We start from the raw sequence: 22594 nt of genomic DNA, 5'->3' as shown, positions 1-22594 counted from the left end.
GTGGATGGGGGGGGGGGGGGGGGGGGGGGGCGCGAGAGAGAGAGGGAGAGACCCAAGCAGGCTCTGTGCTGTCAATGTAGAGCCTGATGTAGGGCTCGATCCCATAAACCATGAGAATATGACCTGAGTGGAAACCAAGAGTTGAANCCAAGTGAAAGTCGGACGCTTAACCGACTAAGCCACCCAGGCGCCCCTGTAGCATCTTTTTAAAGACAGATTTTGGCACCCAGGATCAACAGTAGCAATCATTACTTCATAAGCAATATGGATTTTCAATAAGGAGTCTCATTTTGTTAGCTTGGCTGACTGGAGCGCTGGGTGAGTTAAGGACAACGCATGAAGTGTGGGGTGCTACAGGAGGGCCAGTTACCTCCTTGTCCTACAACCAGGACCCAAATACAAAGTCTGGCTAGCTGCCTCCAGAGCCCAATTAGAAGTAGCTATGAGTGAGCACCTGGGTGACACAGCTAAGTGTCCAAGTCTTGATTTCAGCTCAGGTCACAATCTCACCATTCATGAGAATGATTCCTGAGTCGGGCTCTGTGCTTATAGGGTGGAGCCTCCTTGGGATTCTCGGTCTCCCTCTTTCTGTCCCTCCCCTGTTCATGCTCTCACAAAAAAAAAAACAACCAAAAATGTAGTTATGAGTGGGCGCCTGGGTGGCTCAGTTGGTTAAGCATCCAACTTCAGCTCAGGTCATGATCTCGCAGTCTGTGGGTTTCAAGCCCCACATCAGGTTCTGTGTTAACAGCTCAGACCCTGGAATCTGCTTTGGATTCTGTGTCTCCCTTCCTCTCTCTGTGCCCCTCCCCTGCTCATTCTCATGCTCTGTCTCTCAATAAATTAACATTAAAAAATGCATTCCCACCCACTGTTGCTTATACTGTGGTCTCATTATTTTATGCACTGGAAACAGACAAGTTAGGCATAAAATCTCACTCAAGTCATGGTTAGGACCGAGGCACAGATGACGATAATAAAAAAGCATCTGCACGAGAAAGCCACCCAGTTCATTTCGGTGTGACACTACAATTATTGGTCTCCTGTCAAATTCTTGCTTCATCTTACCTGTATGCTAGAATTCTACATCCAAAGTCCTATCCATGACATTCCTTTACTACGTATGTCTACGAAAAAAATATGCAGAGATAGCATCAGTTCCTTACCAGTTTTCATAGAGGGTGCAGAAGAAACGCTGCATTCTTTCCAAGACCGTTTTGTAGACCGGAGAGTCATTCAGTTCCAAGAGGGGCTGAGGTAATCCTATAGAGAAATACCAGTCAGGAACATGCTAATCTGCTGCCAAGGGTCTTACCTGCCGACACCCTACAGCAGGCAGATACGGTTTGGGAGTGGGGGGAGCAGTGCCTTAAATGCAAAGCAGCTGGCCAAGTCTTCTACCAGCTGGAGGTGCTAAGAGCTTCCTTCAATGACCCTGTTTTGATGGGGAGAGGTGGAAGCTCTTTAAGTACCCAGGACTTCAGACTAGACCTGGGCACTCCCAACTGTTGCTGGGAGTTTCTCCAGATGGGACTTATACCCAGACACAAAATGATAGCTCAAAATGATCCCTCCATAAAGCACTGGGAATGCCCCCTTCCCTTTTTTAGTTGTGGAACCTGTTTCAAGCAACATTTTAAGCAAAAGCCCAAAAGGTATAGCAGATCAAAATGAAACCCACTAATCACAGTATAAATGAGGTCTATGAGACCTGAAGGATCTATACATCTCATCAGAGACAGTTTTATATTCCAAGTCTTCCTCATGGCTGGAAGCTGCTAGAGGGAACTGTTTGTCCATTCTAGTATGTTATGGGTCACCATCTATTTCTATAACAGGAATTCCTGGCTTAGTTTGAATGACTGAAAAGAGGGGAGGGAAGTGGGTGGTGAAGTGACAGCTACTTTTTAAATTAACTGCAAGATATTTCTTGGAAGTTCTATTTTCTTCCCCCTGTAATGTGGACCTTTAGTGCAGTGGTGCCACAGGAAAAGGGTCCGGGACCACGTAGGCCAAGACAGACACGAGTTCCACAAAGGCAAACTAACACCCTTCCTTTCGTGACTGTCACGGCTAGGGAATGCTCACTGCTTACTCACAGCCAGGCCCAGGCAAGGTTATGGCTAGGAATGAAGAGATACTGCAGAGGCTGTGTTGGTGACCCAGCATGAAGCTTCAGAGATGGGCACAAGGTGTAGGCAACTCTAGATATCTCTAGCTCTAACTTCTAACCACTGCCTTGCTCTCTGTTCCAGCCACATGAATCACCCTTCTCCATTATTCCCTAGACATGCCAAGCCCTTTCCTACATGCCTCAGGATCTTGTATCTGCCATTCTGCTTGCCCACAACGCTCAACATCTTCTCTTGCCCCCGGGCCTGATGAGCTCCTTCCGACTCCTCCTTCAAGTCTCCACTAGAAGGTAGTCTTCTGACTCCTCTCCAACACTGGGTGAGGGCTCCCAATAAACACACGGACACTTTCCTTCACAGCACGTATTACACAATTGCATAGTTATTGGCTAATGAGAAGAATGAGCTAAAGCAACATTCAAATCAAGGTACAAATGGGAAACATGGTTTAGAACCTATTCCTTTGAAATTTTTGATAATATATATAGTATTTTGCCAATTAAAGCAATTTGAACTTAACTGTTTTAACACCTTCCCCCCCACATATGAAAGGAGGAAAGTATGCTAATATCCTTCATGTCAGAAAACCATGGTTTATTTATAATCTAAAGAATCTGACACACAGTGCTACACAGGGTTAACACAGAGGAGCAGCTGCCTCTGAAGACCTCTGCATGCTAAGATAATGACGTAGATGCCCTTGTTCCTAGAGATCCTGCAGGAACTCCATACAAAAACAGACGGCCAAGGAGCGCTAGGGGAGGAGGTGGAGGCAAGGACACATGCCACACTGAGGCTGCCTGAGGAGTCCATTCGAGATCAGGTAAACTTCAAGAAAAGGAAAAAAAGATGAGACTTCTTACCTAAAATAGCAGATTTTTCTGCTTCAAGCATATCCAGAGCCTTTGTGAAAGGCTCTGCCATCTTGGCTAGCATTTCTGGTGCATATAAAGTATTGTGAGTTCTGCAAGAAACAAGGATACTATGTGAGCCTTTCCTAGTCTGCCACGAAAGGAAAGAATGGGTTTCACCTTATAATTCAGGTGAAATATTTCCACATAGACAGGATCTCCCTGCCAACACTATTCCCTGCACGGAAAAGAAAATAAGGTATAAACATTTAAATGTTTCCCTGGACACAGGAATAGAGTATTTGGTTGTATAGTATTCAACACCTAGAAGCAATCAAGATGAGAAGCAAATCTTCAGACAGCTGGATGGTATCGTAGTCTAAAGCCAGAAAGGGAAATTCTTTTAACCCTGAGACAACTGCGTAAACACTCCCAGTCTGCAGACTGCCAGTGAGACAGGATGAAATGTCAGAGGCACTGTGTTTTCACAGGCAGGAACACAGAGAAGCTAATAAAATGTCCCCACTTTTCAGATGTTTGGATTTCATTCGGCATGGACCCTAGAATGCTCTGACAGTTGTTTGTATCTCCTGGAAGAACAGGCAGACTTCCCAACAGACTCAAAATGACTTACCTGAGCAGTCACTGGCTGTGCAGGACTAAGGACCAACGACCGTAGACCTGAGCTACCTGCCGTCCACAGTTGTCAGCCCCTCTTGCCCACAAGCAATGGCACCACTGAACCATCTATTATAGCCAGAGGGCATACCTACCTATTTTTCTGCTGAAAGTTAATTAGAAAACATTTCAAACATAGAGAAAATTACATAAGAGACAGATGAAATATTTAAGATGCACACTGACCAGATCATTTTAGACCAGGCTAATTTACATTAAAAAAATATTTAACACTGTTTTAAGTAATCTCTACACCCAACACAGGGCTCAAACTCATGACTCTGAGATCAAGAGTCGCATGCTCAGGTGCCCCTCAACATTGTACATCTAACCATGTACACTCAGTACAATCATGAGAAGGCCACTTAATTCTAGTGTATCTCCCCATCTCCCCACCGAGGGCTAAGAAGTTCATCTGCATTTCCAGCAATGAGCTTTTCTGCAGAGATCTCCTTATGTACATGAGTGAGAGTTTCTCAATGGTACACATAAACATGTTGAATCCCTGGATGCCAGTGCTTTGCAACTTGTGGGTTGCAGATATCTTCTGATCTGTGGCCTGATTTGCTTACATTGGTATTTCCAGTAGGTTTTACGCCCCTTGTTTTTTCTATTTTGGCAAAATACATTTAACATAACATTTATCATTTTTTTTAAAAAATATTTTTTATTTCTAGGAGAGAGAGAGAGAGAGACAGAGTGAGCAGGGGAGGGTCAGAGAGAAAGGGAGCCACAGACTGAAACAGGCTCCAGGCTCTGAGCTGGCAGTCAGCACAGAGCCCGACGCGGGGCTCGAACCCACGAACCGCGAGATCATGACCTAAGCGAAAGTCGGACGCTTAACCGACTAAGCCACCCAGGCGCCCCAACATTTATCATTTTTAAAAAAGATTGTTTTTAAGTAATCTCTACACTCAACGTGGGGCTTGAACTTAGAGCCCTGAGATCAAGAGTTGAATGCTCTACCAACTGAGCCAGTCAGGTGCCCCAAAATTGATCAATTTTAAGAGTACAGCTTAGTAGTACTACACACATTCATACTGTTGTGCAACCATCACCATGCCTCACTCCCAGAACAATTTTTGGCTTATAAACCTGAAACTCTATTAAACCGATTAAACAATATCTCCCCATTCCTCCCTCCCCCAGATCCTGGCAACCATTCTACTGTCTGTAGGACTCTGACCATACTAAGTATCTTATAGAAGTGGAACCATATAGGATGTGTCCTTTTGTGAGAGGCTATTTCACTTAGTACAATGTCCCCAAGGTTCATTTATGTTGTAGCATATTGAAGAATTTCTTTCCCTTTAAAGGCTGAATGGTATTCTATTGGACCTAATATATCACATTCATCCACTGATGGACACCTGGGTTGCTTCGATGTTTTAAAAAAGATATTATTATTAAGTAATCTCTACACCCAATGTGGGGCTCAAACTTACAACCCTGAGATCAAGAGTTGCATGCTCTACTGACTGAGCCAGCCAGGCACTCCTGCTTCCACGTTTTAATGTGAATAATGCTGCTATAAATTCGGGTGTATAAATACCTCTTTGAGACCCTGCCTTCAATTCTTTTGAGAACTCAGAACTGGAATTGCTTGATCGTATGTTTTTTTTTAAGGAACTTTTCAACTGTTTTCTGCAGCAGCCGTACCATTTTATACTCCCACAAACGCTGCACTCCCACAATTCAGATTAGTTTGCTTGAGAGTGACCACAGGCTCCTTAGGCTGTTACCTTTCCTCTAATATTTTTTTCTTCCTCAGCCTCATCAATTTCCATTGTCCTATCTGCACTTAAAAAAAAATTATTTATTTTTAGTAATTTCTACACCCAATGTGGGAATTGAACTCATGACCCTGAAATCAACAGCCACATGCCCCTGTGACTGACCCAGCCAGGCACCCCTGCTCTCTGGCATTGAAATCTGCCTCTGAATCTCTCTAGGTGAATTTTTCGTTTCAGTTATGGTACTTTTCAGCTCTAGAATTTCTTTTTGCTTCCTTTCATTTTGTTCACATATTCTTTCTCCACATCTTCCTTTAGTTCTTTGAGCATCTTTAAGACAGCTGCTTTATTTATTTATTTTTAATTAAAAAAATTTTTTTTAATGTTTATTTACTTTTGAGAGAGAGACAGAGCATGAGCAGGGAAGAGGCAGAGAGAGAGGGAGACACAGAATCGGAGGCAGGCTCCAGGCTCGGAGCTGTCAGTAGAGCCCGACGTGAGGCTCGAACTCACAAACTACAAGATCATGACCTGAGCCGAAGTCGGACACTCAACCAACTGAGCCACCCAGGCACCCAAAGACAGCTGTTTTAAAGTCTTTGTCTAGTAGATCTCCCATTAGATCTTTTCAGAGACCGATTCTGTTATTTTCTCCTCTGAATGGATCATACTTTATTTCTTTGCCTGCCTTCTGATTTTTGGCTGAACACTGGACATGTGAGTCTAATGATGTGAAATTCTGAAAATCATATTCTCTTTCCCCATACTGATTGTTGTAGGCTGTCTCTGTGCCGAAGATCCATTGAGGTATAAACTTAATGTTTTCTCAGGTCTTTTCTGAGCCTTTCCCTGGGCATGGATGACCACTTTTTAATTATCCCCAGATATGCAGTTGTTTTGGAATGCCCTAATCCTTAAAGTGTGGCTCACAAAAGGGGAAGGCAAAAAAAAAGGGGGGGGGGGGCGGGACTGGCTCTTTAAACCTCCTCCATGTTACTTCAGCAGAAAGGGAAGAGGCTTGCAACAATGGAGAAGATACAACCACCACTGCCTATCTGTGTCTGCACCTCTGTGATCAGAAGTAGCAGTCAGTGATCAAAGCACAGATCTCCAGTATTTAGGGAGCTGGATCCACTATGCTCACCCTGGCTCTGCTAGCTGTGTACAAGCAGCTCCAGAAACACCAGCTGCCTGTCAAGGGGCTGGGGACTGGGTAGCTGCCACTGTGCTAGGAGTTGACCAAAGTCACCCACAATTTACTGTTCAAGTCCTCCCCTGGAAGCTGCAAGCTTTCAAGATTCCAACCAGAGTTCCAAAACCAGACAGATTCTGCCAGTACAACTCTTCTCTAGACGGGGTGACAGATTCCTGGTGCTTCCTACTCTGCCATCTTGCTGGGCTTTCTTTTTTTGTTGTTTATTTTGAGAGAGGGAAAGGGATAGGGAGGGGGGAGGGAGAGGAGGAGGGAGGGAGGGAGAGAGAGACAGAGAGAGAGAACAAGTGGGGAGGGGCAGAAAGATAGGGAGACAGAGAATTCTAAGCAGGCTCTGTGTTGCCAGTGCAGAGTCCGACACAGGGCTTGAACTTATGAAACCGTGAAATCAGGACCTGAGCTGAAACCAAGAGTCGGATTCTTAACTGACTGAGCCGCCTAGGCACCCCTTCCTGGAGTTTAGTTTTAACACAAACATACTGACCTTTACCGTGGTTTGTTTTTCTTGTGTCTTGTTTAAGAAATCATTCACAGGGCAGGCAAATCTTTGATGGCCACATTAAATAGCCTTCAGGAGCATTCAGAAGGGAGCAGTTAACTCTCACGGAGAGAATGAAGGGTCAGGTAACATTGGAGTTGAAGCCTGATGGTTTAATAGGCATTTGAGGCAAAGAAGAGGAAAGATGAGGGGGAACAGCATGAGCAAAGGTGAGCAAGAGGATGGCACACGTAGAAACAAGGTAGGGCTGATATGTATGTATTGCACACTAGTCTCAAAGCCCTCCTCCGGGACCAAGGCAGGGGTGGAAACTGCACCCTAAGCTGTGGCCTTGTGGTCATTCTTTATCTGAGCTTTCTGAGCCTGGCTGTGGCCTCGAATCACTAAGGCATGGGCATGGACACACTAATAGCCAATTGTTGAACTGCTGCTAAATGCAATTGTGCCCCAAAGTTGTGCTCATTTCCTGGAGGAAGAGTAACACAGAAGACTACATTTTTTCTTTTTAAAGATTTTATTTTTAAGTCATCTCTAGACCCAACGTGGAACGTGAACTCACAACCTCAAGTTCAGGAATCACATGCTCCCCTGAGCCAGCCAGGTGACCCAAAATTAATCATTTTAAAGTATATACAATTCAGTGGTATTTGCAACATTCAAATGTTGTGCAACCACCAACTCAACTTTTAATATGTGAAACTATAGAGAGTTTCACAGTAGGGAACTATAGGGGCCAAGGACAGGTCACATCCTCCCCTCATAACCATTAAGTAGGAACAGTTAAGGGGCACCTCGGTGGCTCAGTTGGTTAAGCATCCAACTCTTGATCTCCGCTCAGGTCATGATTCATGGTTTGTGAGATGGAGCTCTGCATCAGGCTCGTGCTATCAGCGTGGAACCTGCTTGGGATTCTCTCTGGCCCTCCCCTACACACTTGCACTGGTGTGAGTGGCCTCTCAAAAAAAAAAAAAAAATGTAGGAATAGTTAAGTAGTAGCAATTAATCTCCATTTCTCCCTTCCTCCAACTTCTAGCAACCACCAACTTACTGTCTCTATAGATTTACCTATTCTAGATATTTCACACAAATGGAATTATACAATATGCGGACTTCTGTATCTGCCTTCTTTCACTTACATTATGTTTTCAAGGTTGATCTATATCACAGAATGTTAACAGTACTTCATTCCTTCTTATGGCTAAACAATATCCCATTATACATATGTACCAAGTTCTGTTCATCCATTCAAACAGACAGACATTTGAGTTGTTTCCACCAAAGGGCTACAGTGATACAGTGCTGAGAGAATATTCTTCAGCAACTAGTCTGTTACTTGCTGGCCATTCTTCTGGGTATATATGTATGAGTGGAAATGCTAAGTCATGGTAATTCTATATTAACTTTCCGAAAAATTACCAAAATATTTTCCATAGTAATCGAACTATTTTACATTCTCACAGGCAATGTACAAGGCTTTCTCCTCACATCCTTGTCAACACACAGAATTTTGTTTTTTAAAAAATTATTACTTTTTGGGGCATCTGGGTGGCTCAGTTAGTTAAGCCTCCAACTTTGGCTCAGGTCATGATCTCAGTTTGTGGGTTTGAGCCCTGCAACAGGCTTTGTGCTGACAGCTCAGAGCCTGGAGCCTGTTTCACACTGTGTCCCCCATCTCTCTCTGCTCCTCCCCCACTCACATTCTCTCCCAAAAATAAACATGAAAAAAACATTTTTTAATTTAGAAAGAATTATTACTTTTATTACAACCATCCTACTAAATGTGAAGTGATATCTCATAGTTTTGATTTGCATTTTCCTATGTCTAATGATGATGAGCATATTTTCATGGGCTTGTTGGCTATTTTATATCTTTGGAAAAATGTCTGTTCAACTCTTTTGCCTATTTTTAAAAATGTTTTAATTTATTTTTATTTTTGAGAGACAGAGACAGAGCATGAGTCGGGGAGGGGCACAGAGAGGGAGAAACAAAATCCACACAGAATCTGAAGCAGGCTCTAGGCTCTGAGCTGTCAGCACCCATACTGATGTGGGGCTTGAACTTACAAACCATGAAATCATGACCTGAGCCGAAGTCGAACGCTTAACCAACTGAGCCACCCAGGTACCCCTCTTTTGCCCACTTTTTGTGGGTCATCTTTCTACAGGTCTTATGGCAGCACCAAATTATTTTGAGAACTTTATAGTGAGTTGAGATTGAGATGTTTGAGCCACCTAACTTTGTTCTTCTTTTTCAAGATTGTTTTAGCTTTCTAAGGCCATATTCCAGAAAGCTAATTCCATATTAATCTGAAGATCCCACTTCTCTACTTCCGGAAAAAAGGCCACTGGAATTTTAACAAGGATTGCACGGAATTTGTAGTTTGCTTTGGGTAGTTTTCTATCTTAACAAAATGAAATCTTCCAATTCATGATTATGGGATGCCTTTCCATTTATTTAGATCGTCTTTCATTTCAGGAATGTTTTGTACTGCTCAGAGTGTCTCCATCTGACCCACTAGGAACAACACTGTCCAACGGAAATACAACGTAAGCCACATAAGCCAATTAAAATCTTCTAGCCAGCCAAACTTAAAAAAGCGAAAACAGGTTACATTAGTTACATTTTAATTAGCCCAGTGTACCAAAAACACACACACAAAAAAACAAAAAACCCCACGTAATTTCAACATCAATATAAAAAATTATTAACAAGATACTTTACATTCCCTTTTTGTACTAAATTTTCAAAATATGGAGTGTATTCTATACTTAAAGCTTACCTCAGTTCAGATTAGTCATATTTCAAGTGCTCAACAGCCAGTCACATGTGGCTTGTATTATAAGACTATTTGACAGGGAGTTAAAACTCAATGTAAATTAGTACATCCCTTTAGAAAACTATTTGGTTCTGTCTATACACCTGAAAATATGCATACTTATGAACCAAGAACTCTACTCCTACATTTAGGATTCCGTTCCAACCCAAGAGAAATTACATGTACACCAAGCACATTTGTTAGAATACGGACTGCACCACTATGGCACTGTCACAATAAAATGCTGGAAACTACCGAAAAGTCAATGCTAAATGACTAAGTGACAGCCTAATTACCCAACAAACTACCATACCAGCAACAAGAATGAACAAACCACAACTACATGCAATAACTTGGATGACTCGCACAAACATATTTCTGAGCAAAAGAAGCCAGGCATGAAGGCATGCATGCTTCTGACTTTAACAAAGCTCAGAAAACCAGGCAAAATGTTGAAAAGTCTGAATAGTGGTTATCCTTGAGGGGTGGGTTGATGACTGAAAAGAGGTGTTTGCTCATGTTGTTGATCTGGATACTGATCACACAGATATGTCTGCTTTGTGAAAATTCATCTACATGCACTAATTAATTCCTATCCTTTTATCTATTTGTTCAAAAAACAAGACAAAACTCCAGATGTACGTGACTCAAAGAATCAGAATCAAACTGCTCTGTAACTATGGTGAACATTTTTCAAAATCTCTTTTGATTGACTTTGGGACTTTCCCAAAAACACTGAACTCTTAGAAAAGCATAGGGATGATAACCATACTACTGTGGTCATGCCCAAACAGAAACGAACCATCATTCCAGATCTGGGTTCTTACCATATGGCCTCTAGCCACAAGCCTAGAAAAGCCTAGTTGATGAGTCTGTTGCTACCTGACCTTGTCACTTTCAGTTTTCTCCAAGCTACAGAAGAACCTTTTGGTTTTAAAAACATCAATGTGGAAAAAAACCTTTCCTTGACTAAATATTTTACTACGCTCCCAGTATGTATGTCATACTTCTTTACTGAAACAAAATACTGCCTGTTTCCACAGACATATCCCCAGTGACCACTCCTTCTGATACGCCAGCTCTCCAATGTGGTCAACGTTAACTTAAGACCTTTGATTCTTAAGCTGATGATCTAGGGAGTATGCTCCTAGTGCAGCCTCCCAGAGACATAAGTAATATGGCTTGCCCAGTTGAGATGCTGCTCTTCTACCCTGAGTAAGAGGCCAAAAAGCACTGAACAGAGTTCTGACCTACATATAACTCAGAAATCCTATAAAATATAAAAAAGGAATCAAACTTCGCCTTGGCCAGTAAGAATGGAATTCTAGCCATAACCTACTTTTCACTGTAGAGTCCCTGAATCATCAAACATACCTCAGGTAACCAACAAGCCTAGGCTTGGCCTACTTCCACTTTACACTAGCTCCTGTGATTTATAACAGTGACACTGAACCTTCAGTGTATGCACAAACCACCTGGGGATCTCATTAAAAAGCAGATTTAGATTTAATACGACTGGGATAGGGCATTTCAAACAAGTTCTCAGGTGACTGCTGATGCTGCTGGCCTGAGGAGGAACATGTGTCATGCTTTCCTTTGGCATGTTCAGTCACTGCATGTTTGGTCCATTTAAGAGTCCTTATTCATAAATTCAGATAAGCTCATTTGAATACAACCCAGGAGCATCACTAGAGAAAGCAACTGTCCTGCTTCCAACAAACAATTTGTTTAGTGGCAAAGATTTGGACAAATAAAACCTAAAGTAAAAAGTTGGGAAAAAGTATAAAGAAATCAGGGCGCGCCTGGGTGGGTCAGTCAGTTAAGCATCCGACTTCGGCACAGGTCATGATCTCATCGTTCCTGAGTTCAGGCCCCGTGTCTGGCTCTGTGCTGGCAGCTCAGAGCCTGGAGCCTTTTTCAGAGGCTGTTTCCCTCTCTCTCTTTCCCTCACCTCCCCTAGTCGCATTCTCTCTCTCTCTCAAAAATAAACATTAAAAAAAATTATAACAAAAAAAGTATAAAGTAGAGAACATAGAGGAAAGGCTCAAAGTGAGAAAAGCCATTTTGGGATTAGTCTTCACGTGTTCACTTGTACAGCAAGACTTATGCAAGTGAGAGTAGTATTATTTTTAAAAAGAAACCCCATCTAGAAGGAAACAAGACCTAATCCCCCATTTACTACCACCATGATCTGAGGAAATATAAGCAGATTAATTACACTTTTGAGAGTCTTAAGATAAAAAACAACAGAAAAACTATTATTTCAACTCACCTTATAAGGGCAAGCAAATTGTCAAGAAGTTTCAGAATCTGTTCTGTGCAGGGGTTACGGAAGATTGGATTTCCACTGGATGTATAACCCACCACGAAACCCCCAGCTTTGGCCTCTTCTAGGTCGGTGGGCCAGCAAGTTCGTTTCACAACACCCAGAATGCTATATACACAAAAGCTCATCTACAGAAAAACAAAATGGAAGATAAACATAAAGAGCAAGAAAAATCACAAGTGTTATTACACATATGCAATGTTAGGCAAATGTGATACAGAGGCAAGAGAGAAGGAAAGGACCCCCACTTATTTAAATAAATCCCTGTCCCTTCTTTTAAGATCAATCTAAGAGGGATCCTTTCACTGCCATCTTCAGGACCAGTGGTAGCCTCTAGAAGTTTCCCTTAACTGGAGGCTGTCCTGACTCTCTTGTAGGATCCCAATTAGAAGTGGCCTGGACATGCTTCACAACCAAGTGTAGACCCCCAACATTTCGTCTTATTTCAGGTGACCTTGCACCCATCCTCCAGCCTGGGCCCTCACAGCTTTACTCTAATCTTTACTCACTCATGGCACTCTCAACCAACTACTTGCCAGGTGAAGTAAGACTTTTGCCATACTGGAACCAGGGACAATACTTATTTGAACAGCAAAGAACTGAACACTCTCAGGTTTGCAAGTCAGACCATCATTTAGGACTCTACATGGCAGTGGCAGGGAGAACTCACACTGCCCACTAAATTCTGACCTAATTCCTCATTACGTCTTCACTCTTCAGAGCTATTTAGAGACCCTTAAAGCCAAAGTAATGAGTTCTAAGAAAAGACCATCTGCTTTGCTTGGGAACTAACTCAAGAATTCAAGACTAAAGAAGAAAAGAAAGGAGAAACTTAGGGAAGTGGAGGCTCCTAGATTTCTCATGCACATTAAAAAAAACATAAATCTTTAAGAAACTCCGCAAATGACAACACCCTACTCCCACCTGGGGCCAATGCCGCTTCCCAGTCCCAGACGTTTACTCACTCGCGCACGGTTTAAGCCACAAGGATCCTCCAGGCCTGGGTCACAGCTCTTGTGATCAGCTCCCACATAGGCAATAAAAGCGTCAACATCTGACAGCACCCTGAAGTGCAGTGGCAAAGACAAGTTACACCTTGATTTTAAGCAAAGTCAACTTCTTCCACAAAAACTAGTAAGCTATGATTATTTAGCTCCAAAGAGCAGTTGTTATAAAGTGAAAGGAACCTCATCATATCGTTAGCTGTCATTCAAAGGTTTAAATTTCTCCTCCCACTTTTTTCTTAATTTCTTTAAAAACATTTTTAATTTTAAAAAAAAATTTTTTTTAAATGTTTTATTTATTTCTAGGGGGGAGAGAGAGAGAAGAGAGACAGCGTGAGCAGGGGAGGGTCAGAGAGAGAGGGAGAGACTCTGAAACAGGCTCCAGGCTCTGAGCTGGCAGTCAGCACAGAGCCCGACGCGGGGCTCAAACCCACGAACCACGAGATCATGACCTAAGCGAAAGTTGGACACTTAACCAACTAAGCCACCCAGGCGCCCCTAAAAACATTTTTAAAAAAATGTTTATTTACTGAGAGAGAGACAGAGACAGAGAGAGCAAGTGCGCATGCACGAGTTGGGGAGGACAGAGAAAGACGGGGGGGGGAGGGGGGGGGAAGAGAGATAGAGAATCCCAAGCAGGCTCCATGAGGTCAGCACAGAGCCCGACGCAGGGCTTGATCTCACAAACCTTGGGAATCCTGAGCCCAAATCAAGTGGTGGACGCTTCCCTGACTGAACCACCCAGGCGCCCCACTTCTAAATGTCACTGGCAAAAAAGGATGCAAGCTTGAGAATGCTCCGTGGGCACACGTTAAGTGTCTACACGGCGCCTACTTTGTATGGTCTCTACTGGCTATTCTCCTTTCTCTACACGGGCTCATGCTGCAATGTAGACACCACAGCAGTTCTGACTCTGTGGCTGCCTGACCACACTACGACTTTCACTCATTTCTTCTCTCTCCCTACACCTCTGTACTAAGGTGGCATTTTCAGCAATGAGAACTAAAGACTGCTTGTGGAGAACTTCCTAGATCACCAATGGGGTCATCACACCTTGATATCCTTATACTCCCACCTTGGGACTAGCTCTTAAAATAGAATGGGTGCTCCAGTGCAGTGAGGGTCAGGGGCAAAGGGTCTCCTCTACCTGTGCATGTCTTCAGAAAGCCAGATGCTGGCCACTGGTGCCATCAGCTCCTCTAGGAACACCTTCTGACGCTCGTAGTTCTTGAACTGGTTGCTAATGAGAACCAAGGCTTCCATGAGGGCACACTTCTCCATTTGTGTCAAGAGTAACTCATTGGAGAGGAGTTGCTTCACATGGTTATAAAGCATGTCAAAATTGGGCTGCAGATTACAAAGAAAAATACCCAAAGGTGATGGAGGTCTGATTTTCAAGGAGAGGTGGGTCACTCAAGGAAGGTGGAAAGAGGATCAAGGCATTCCTAGGAAGGTCAGGCCTGTAAGACAGTCACTTAGTAATTTATTTACAGCGTTCTCCTTTTGCCTGAACAAGCAAGGCAATTTAGGCCGAAAGTGGTTCTTGTCTTGGGTATTTGGATAATTGTACCTTCCCATAGTACAACTGTGAAAACAATGTCTTTTTCTTCTATATCAACTTTTATAGTATATTTACAAAGATCAGTTTTTTGTACATGTTAGGGAGAAACATAACTGCCAATATCGAGAAGAAATTTCTAGTTAATTTGTAATAGTGCAAATTTTCCTCTAGCAACCATCCAGAAAAGGATGGGATTTGCATCTGGCTTCTCTCAAGATTAGGCACACCATTTGGCAGTAGTAAAGAACACACAGTACGGTAAAAAAGTGTACACTGACAGGGAACACTTGGTCATCTATATGGAAAAGAACCACTCATTTTGAGGAAATATATTTGCATTTTTAACTCCATTACTAAGCAGGAGAGGAAGAAGGCCATCAACTCAAGGATACTTACTCGAAGCAAAGCTACATACAGTTCCTAGTTTTCTCTTTATGTGAAGTATAAGTAGGGCTGGATTTACGGAGCAGTGTAACTAAACTCAACAGGTGTCAGTGGCCACTGGTCGGAGTCCAGGAGCTTACCAGTACAAGTTGGGGGTAGTCACGACACGTCTTAATGATGGAGGAACAAGCATGTCTCCTCACATTCCTCACTGCCCGGGTTCGGGGGGCCTGGAAAGACATATTCAAAAAACTTGGAGCCACTTTAAATATAATTTACAGATGTTGCAGAGTCACGTATCTCCTTCAGAGGCAAATTCATGATTTTCACAATGTGGGAGTTTAATGGAGGAACATTTATAGTCACCATGAATCCACATGTTCACTGATTTTGCCTTAGAGTAATTCTACTATAAATATCATATCATAGAATCGTCCTGCCTTTACCAACCCCTTCTACTCATAAAAAAAATCTAGACTTATGGGTTAGGCATTCATACTTTTGCTCTCCAGAACTTAGGATCTGTTGGTTAAATTAATGGTCTTACCTTACTTTCTTCAACAGTTTCAAAAGTGACAGATGAAAATAGCTAAGAGTAAGAAAAAAAGGTCACTCATCAATACCAAATCCATAAAATATTTTAAAGTAATACTTAGAATAAAGTTTCCAACAAAATCCCAAAAGTGTAACCAAAGGGTTTTTCAATCAGTGTTATGAAATTTCAGACTTTCATTTTCTCAGGTGACTCTACAAGAGGCTTTAGTCTCACAACTTTACTATCAAACATTTCAGAGGTGAAGGTCCCAGAATCCCTGAATAATCCAAGCCAACACCCATCACTCAGCTATGGTGATGCCCTCTGATTCCACTGTGTAACTTCTCGTTGACTCTTTAACCTAATACAGCATGACTACTGCCCTAGTCACTAGGACGGAATTATACTCTAACAAGGGTCTAATCAAGAAACCCCATGGATAGTCCCCAATTCACAGAGTATTTCTGTTGGAACAAATGAGTCCAGTTTTTTGAAGTTCTTCAGAACTTTGTAACACGTGTTCTCAATTCTCTGTGCTTTTTTTCATTCTTTGCCTTCCTTCCCCTATGATGATCCCCTGGGTTTCCTGCTGGAGCCACGTGTCCATCTCTACATACATATCACCCTCTTTCCTACAGCTTCACTTCTACTCTAGGCACTTCTATGATGATGCCACCTTAATATTATAATTTTCTAGTCTAGACCTTTAACTTCAAATAGCCAATATTTTGTCAGGCGCCTCCTCCTAGACGTTGTTCACACACTTCAAATGTAGTATTCCCAAACTGAACTCACTCGTCTTCCTTACTCTTACCAGATCCAGTATTCTCACTCAGGTGGTACTCCACTACTCACCTTAGCAGGAAACCCCAAAACCATCCACACTGACCATTCCTCTCACAAATCCCCTCTGATAGCCCGCTCTGATTCCTTCAGTAGGTACTCTTTTCCACTTTTAAGTACACCTGACTATTAACTGCAATGCCACATGGGTACAACAACTGTTTATGTGATTTTATTTCCAAACAGAGCACCTGAAGGGTAAGTAAGCCTTTTCTACTAATACATGGTACCTGATCCACAGTAAGTACTGAATATTTGATGAATAAATATGTGTTTATTACCTTGTCTCAAAGACTCTCATAAATAGTTACAGAAAAATAATTAGCTAAAAAGTGCCAAAACAAAGTTTACAAAGGAGATGGAATTTACCTTAGAGAAGACCTGGGGCAGGAACTCTGGTCTGTAGGTGACAAATGGAAAGAGTGCAGAGACATTAGTGAGGACACAAGACAGGATGAGAGGATCCTTGGTGTCAAAGTTCAGGACCATTTGCAATAGCTCTATTCCATCATTAACGGGAACTGCCTGTAATACAGACGTGAAAAGGAGGTTGGCATGGCTAATAAGCACTTTTGGTAAATTTCCTTTAGGTTTTGGTTTATAAATACATATTACAGTTTGCCACATATGGTTTTATATACTGCTTTTTAAGCTGAAAATTCTAAGCATTACCCCATGTTATTAAAACTTTTCCTAAATGATGCTGTGTGCCACCTTAAAAATGTAGCTTTTCCTACTACTAGACCTGGAGAATGTTGCTAGTTTCTTATTACTATAAACAGTCCTAAAACACATCTTTGCAAAAAAATTCTGGCTACATTTTCAATTATTTCATTTGAAGAAAAGACTTTTGGGGATGACTGGAATTAATGAATCAAAAGGTATGACTATGTCTAAATTAATGTTTTTCTTCTTTACAGGGTGCAACAATTGATTCTCTACCTGCCCATATACCCTTCTTACCATGTTCTCAGCAGCAGTTTATTTCCTAAAATCTTTGCAGTAAGTAAAAAAAGGGGTTTATATAAATTTGTGTTTCTTCAACTGTGAAATATTCCAGGCTTTTTAAAAGGTGCAAGCAATACTTTAAAAACTCCCTAGGGGTGCCTAGGTGGCTCAGTCAGTTAAGCATCTGACTTTGGTTCAGGTCATGATCTCACAGTCTGTGTGTTTGAGTCCTGCATCGGGTTCTGTGCTGACAGCTCAAAGCCTGGAGCCTGCTTCGGATTCTGTGTCTCCCTCTCTCTCTGCCCCTCCCCCACTCGTTCTCTGTCTCTCAAAATAAAATAAAGACATACCAAAATTTTTTTTGAAACTCTCCATATGACCACTTTGAGAAGTACAATGTTACTGAGAGTGGTGGCTCTGTGTGCATATCCTTGAGGTAGCCACTATCCTGAATTTGATGTTCACAATTTCAAAGATTCCTTCATTTCTGTAAACTTTTGCCATAAATGTACACATTCCTTATTACATAGAACTGTATGCTCACTTTTGTAGCTTGCTGTTGGGGGTCAACATGTTTATGAGAATCATCCTTTTTTTCTTTTATTTTTTCTTGAGAGAGAGAGAGAGAGAGAGAGAGAGAGAGGGAAAGAGAGAAGGAGGGAGAGAAAGAGGGAGAGAGAGAAAGTGAGCATGTGCACAACCTGGGAAGGGGTAGAGAGAGAGGGAGAAAGAATCCCAAGCAGGCTCTGAGCAAGCATGGAGCCTGATGCAAGACTCAATCCCATGAACCTTGAGATCATGACTGTAGCTGAAATCAAGAGTTGGATGCCTAACTGAGCCACCCAGGCCCTCTGAGAACCATCCTTATTCATAGCATACCCTAGTTCTTTTTACCTGCTCTATAAATATATTATCTTCTATTCTGTACAGTCTACTGGGGGATAATAAGTTTTTTCCTTGGTTCAACACACAAGGATTCTATTCAATACTGGTGGCTTGAGGCATATGCAGGGTTTCTTGAGAGTATAGATTTAGGGCTAAAGTTGTTGGGTTATAAGGCTAGGCATCTTCAGTAGATATTGCCAAATTATTCTCCCAAGTTGTGATATCAGTTGTACTCTAAAAGCCATGTTTAAGAGATATAAGCTTTTATAGTAAGGATATTAATACCATCCATATTTATTCCAAATACTGCCCCAAGTTTGCCTTTCAAAGTTTGCAAGTTAAAAAAAAAAGTAGATAAAGCCATTCAATTCATTTTTTTATGATTACTTTCATTGTTTTTCAACTTAGGGACCTTTCCTCAAAAAGCTAATTTTCCCTAACACTATTTATGAAATGATCCAATCCTTCTCAATTTCTTTGGGATGCTTTACATGCTCCAGATTGTTTCTGGTCTATTTTGTTCTAATAAGCTGTATCTAACGTCAGTACCACACGGCTTTAAAATAATGCAGCTTTATATTTTACTCTGAGGCAAATCACTCATCTCCAAAATGTGATTTTCCCCCCTCCAAAGCTATCCCATATATTAATCCATTGCTAAAGTAAGTCTTCTGGAAACATAAGCTCAGCTAATGCCACTAGAATGAGAAGTAGCTTTTCAAAAATCCTTTCTAGCCAAAGAACCTCTTGGCCAAACTCTTCCACAGGATAAAAGCTGGGCTGCTCTGATGGACCCTGTGTGAGGGTGGGGACTGAAAGCACAACGTAAACAGTTTGCAAAACCACTGGACTAGGCAATACTATCAGAGCCAGAAACTGATAGCAGCAAGTACTGATGTAACAGGCTGGTATCTGTCACTTGCACACTTCTGGGACATATAAAGTGTCACAGTTTCATTAAAAAGTTGATGAATAATTTCATCATATTCAATTCACCAAACACTTTAGGAATGCTTCATTATGACCCATTTCATTTTGGTGAAGAAAAAAGGTTTTAGAGTCAGAAGTTTGTCACTAACAAGCCTAAATACTACTACCTACAACTCTCCTCAGGAAAAAATTTCATTCTGTTGTTTTTCTCCCCACAAATTTCTTGCACAGGGGCCATGCTGACCTTTTCTTTCTAGTTTTAGTGTATGTGCTGCCAAAGTGAGCACCTACTAAGCAATTTCTAATTGTTGCCTTTGCTTTTGTCTCCAGCCTCCATCTTTCTCTTATATACAATCTAATGTTTTTTACCTTTTACCCAACTAACGTGGTATTTTGACCCAATACCACCGTATTCAATGACTTAGCATACAATCCAACCTACAGCCTACTAGACACCCTTCCCCCAACACTACCAGTCCTCTCATACATTTTAAAGACAAGTACCTTACCCTGACCACTTCATTCTCCTGCTTCCCAACAGGATCATACCCACATATCTGGCTCCATCAAGGTGTCTAACTTAAAAATGCCAGGAAAAGAAACCCCAGGGGCATTTCCCTTGAGTCAGTAAAGAAAGGGCTTTTTTGATAGTCCCATCTAAACCTAAAAAAGGACTCATTTAGTAAAAATGCAAGATCTAAGTATAATTTCCCACCTAAACTTTGGAACAACTCTGAATGCCATCATTTCAAAGTGAAATGAATCAACATAAAAGCAGATGAAGTTAATGACTCTAAAACCTAATCTGTTAATATGCCATTTGTGAGAAAAAGCACTATATCTCACTTGTCTTCAAAGGATTTAGATTCTCCCTACAACTTACCTGGAATATACTAACACATGATCACTCTAAAATAAGCGATCCAATGACTTTACCCTAATAAGGCTATTTAATCCGGTATGTACTGTTACCCACATAATTATAGCTGCATCTAAGGTAGGTAAGAGAAGGGTGAGAGGTCACATGAAACACACAAAAACAAGATCAATCTATTCAAATTATTCAGGAAAGAGGACACTGATAAGCTAACATGAACATTCTGGTCTACCTGCCATAAACTGGAAAGGATGGTTAATGGCAAACATCTGTGAAGATCTTCCAATTCAAGATTACCATTGCTGTCCTCCCGGCAATACCTGTTGTTTACTGTACTAACACAGTTTATCTTAGTATCCTCTTAAAATGAATACTCAACACTGTAGACTAGAGTCACAGACTTGAGTTTGGGTTCCAGCTCTGTTTACTAGCATTCTGTTTGAACTTGAGTATGTTATTTAACTTCTCTGATTCTCCATTTCCTTTTCTGTAGGATGTACATCCACAAATTTTCCAATCCTCTGTCAATTTTAAAGAGATCAAAATCATTATGCTATCAGCACAGGAAACAGTTACTTACATCTTTATCTAGTGTTCGAAACATCTGGTTGATCACACTTTCCAAAAAAAAGGTCATGGCTTCCCACTGCACAAATGAAGAGGAGAAGATGGAGCAGAGGCTGCCTTCGCCAGTTCCAGCTGTAAGAGAACAGGGTTTTAACATAGTACTGCTACTGGATCACAGAAGACAGACAGTGGGGTCTCAGACTAAGACCACTAATTTCAGTTGAAGGAACAGGGTAATCTAACCCCTCTAAGCCTGGGGAGAAAAATAAGAACTAAAAGTAGAGAGGAGTTCTATTCTGCTTCCACCTCTAACAATGAGCTTTCTGAATTCACCTCTGTGAGTCATATCTATAAAACCACTTTGAACACTGAATTAGAATATAAATGTAAGCATCAAAAACAGTGCCTGGTCGATCAGAGGCAACTGAAATATATCAACTAATTTCTCTTTTCCTTGCCCTTTATAACTTATTATTAAAAATCTGTAAAATTAATCAGGATATTTGAGGCCACAAAGAATCCTTCCAAAGAAACAACTAATTCACAAAATGCTACCTCACATCCAGTAGCCTCATTATAACTCCAAGGGCTATCTCCAGAGAACTGTGCCACCCTCCAAGCTCACAAGTACCAAAGCACATCACTCAAACAGCAGGGCATAGGCAAAAAGATTTACAAATTACTTTTCTTGCTTCCATATAGTGCTTCCATTTTACTAGCTTCATCTTGGTGCAACATTATTTGGCCTCCACAAACATTCAAGTTACTAGATACCACAGACCTTTAGAGTCAACTGTGAATATGCAAAACAGAATGCTAAATCTTGTGAATGTCAATTAACTAGTGTAGTTGGTAAGTGACCAAAAATATTGAGGCTTTTTAAAGGAGTAACTTCTACCTTTTTCCGTTTTATTAAATCTTGCCACACATAGCACGCATTAACAAGACAAGAGACAGATGATATAGAGTACAGAGAAGTTACCTGGTTTGTGCATTTGGGTACAGAGCTATTTTGATTGTTATATAAAATAGCATTTCCAAAGGCCTTGAGGTGGCTAAGTGATATGGAAAGTCCCCGTACTGCTCCAATTAGGCCTAACAAGACATTCTTTTGAGCTTAGGAAAGGTTCTATGTAAGAACTTGGTAGAAGCTTTAAAAATTAGGTCTAGACATGCAATTTGTTAAGATGGTACCTAAAGTGAAGTCATATAATCAACAATGTGCAATTGGTTGATTCCGTTAGAAAACAAAGTGAAGGCAAAACTGATAGGAACATGGTTTTACCCTGATTTATTTTTGAACATTATTAGCACGCTGTTCTAAATAAGGCTAATAAGGTTTACTTCCCATATCTATTTGACACAATAATTCACTAGTGTTTAGAAATAAAAATATCTTACAGTTCATGGATCCAGTGTCAACAGAAATTGACAGCTGATACTTTAGCCACTCCCCAGCCATCTGGAAGCTAGTCTTTGGATCCAAACGACATGCTAACCTCATTACCTCTCCTTGTTGGGCCCGGGAGGCTGCCAAGAGAAAGACACAAATCAGTAACTGGCATATAACAGATGCTTAGTTAATATTCATTTATCCATCCCAGGGGGAGAATGTTCAAAGAGACTCTGTTCTGCAGATTTGTGCTCTGAATGTAATAAATGTTTAATAAAGATGAACAAATCCAGAGGTTTCCAAAAGTAAATTATCTCTGGAAGCTGCCCTACCAGCTCGATCCTCTAAGAGGCAATCTAAAAGTGATCTCCCATTTCTGTTGGAATTAAAAGGCCAGGTTGGTACAGATGTAAAACAGG

The 22594-nt window shown here is 41.4% G+C and overlaps 1 protein-coding gene across 2 annotated transcripts in view; it reads right to left on the bottom strand.

Annotated features, from left to right (window-relative positions):
- XPO5 (exportin 5) overlaps positions 1-22594 on the bottom strand; it is a 49691-nt gene that overhangs the window by 6954 nt on the left and 20143 nt on the right. For both annotated transcript variants that reach the window (XM_077764894.1, XM_077764895.1), the window contains 10 exons: positions 22184-22312; positions 20796-20914; positions 16945-17100; positions 15745-15786; positions 15338-15427; positions 14400-14599; positions 13214-13313; positions 12195-12376; positions 2996-3096; positions 1167-1263 (listed from right to left, as the gene is read on the bottom strand). In XM_077764894.1, the coding sequence (XP_077621020.1) occupies positions 1167-1263; positions 2996-3096; positions 12195-12376; positions 13214-13313; positions 14400-14599; positions 15338-15427; positions 15745-15786; positions 16945-17100; positions 20796-20914; positions 22184-22312 (1216 nt within the window). The remainder of the gene's footprint in view (positions 1-1166; positions 1264-2995; positions 3097-12194; positions 12377-13213; positions 13314-14399; positions 14600-15337; positions 15428-15744; positions 15787-16944; positions 17101-20795; positions 20915-22183; positions 22313-22594) is intronic.

This window comes from Crocuta crocuta, unplaced genomic scaffold (assembly GCF_008692635.1).
Source record: "Crocuta crocuta isolate KB4526 unplaced genomic scaffold, BGI_CrCroc_1.0 scaffold44, whole genome shotgun sequence".
NCBI classification, from domain to species: domain Eukaryota; kingdom Metazoa; phylum Chordata; class Mammalia; order Carnivora; family Hyaenidae; genus Crocuta; species Crocuta crocuta.
This window is presented reverse-complemented; position numbering and strand designations above follow the sequence as displayed.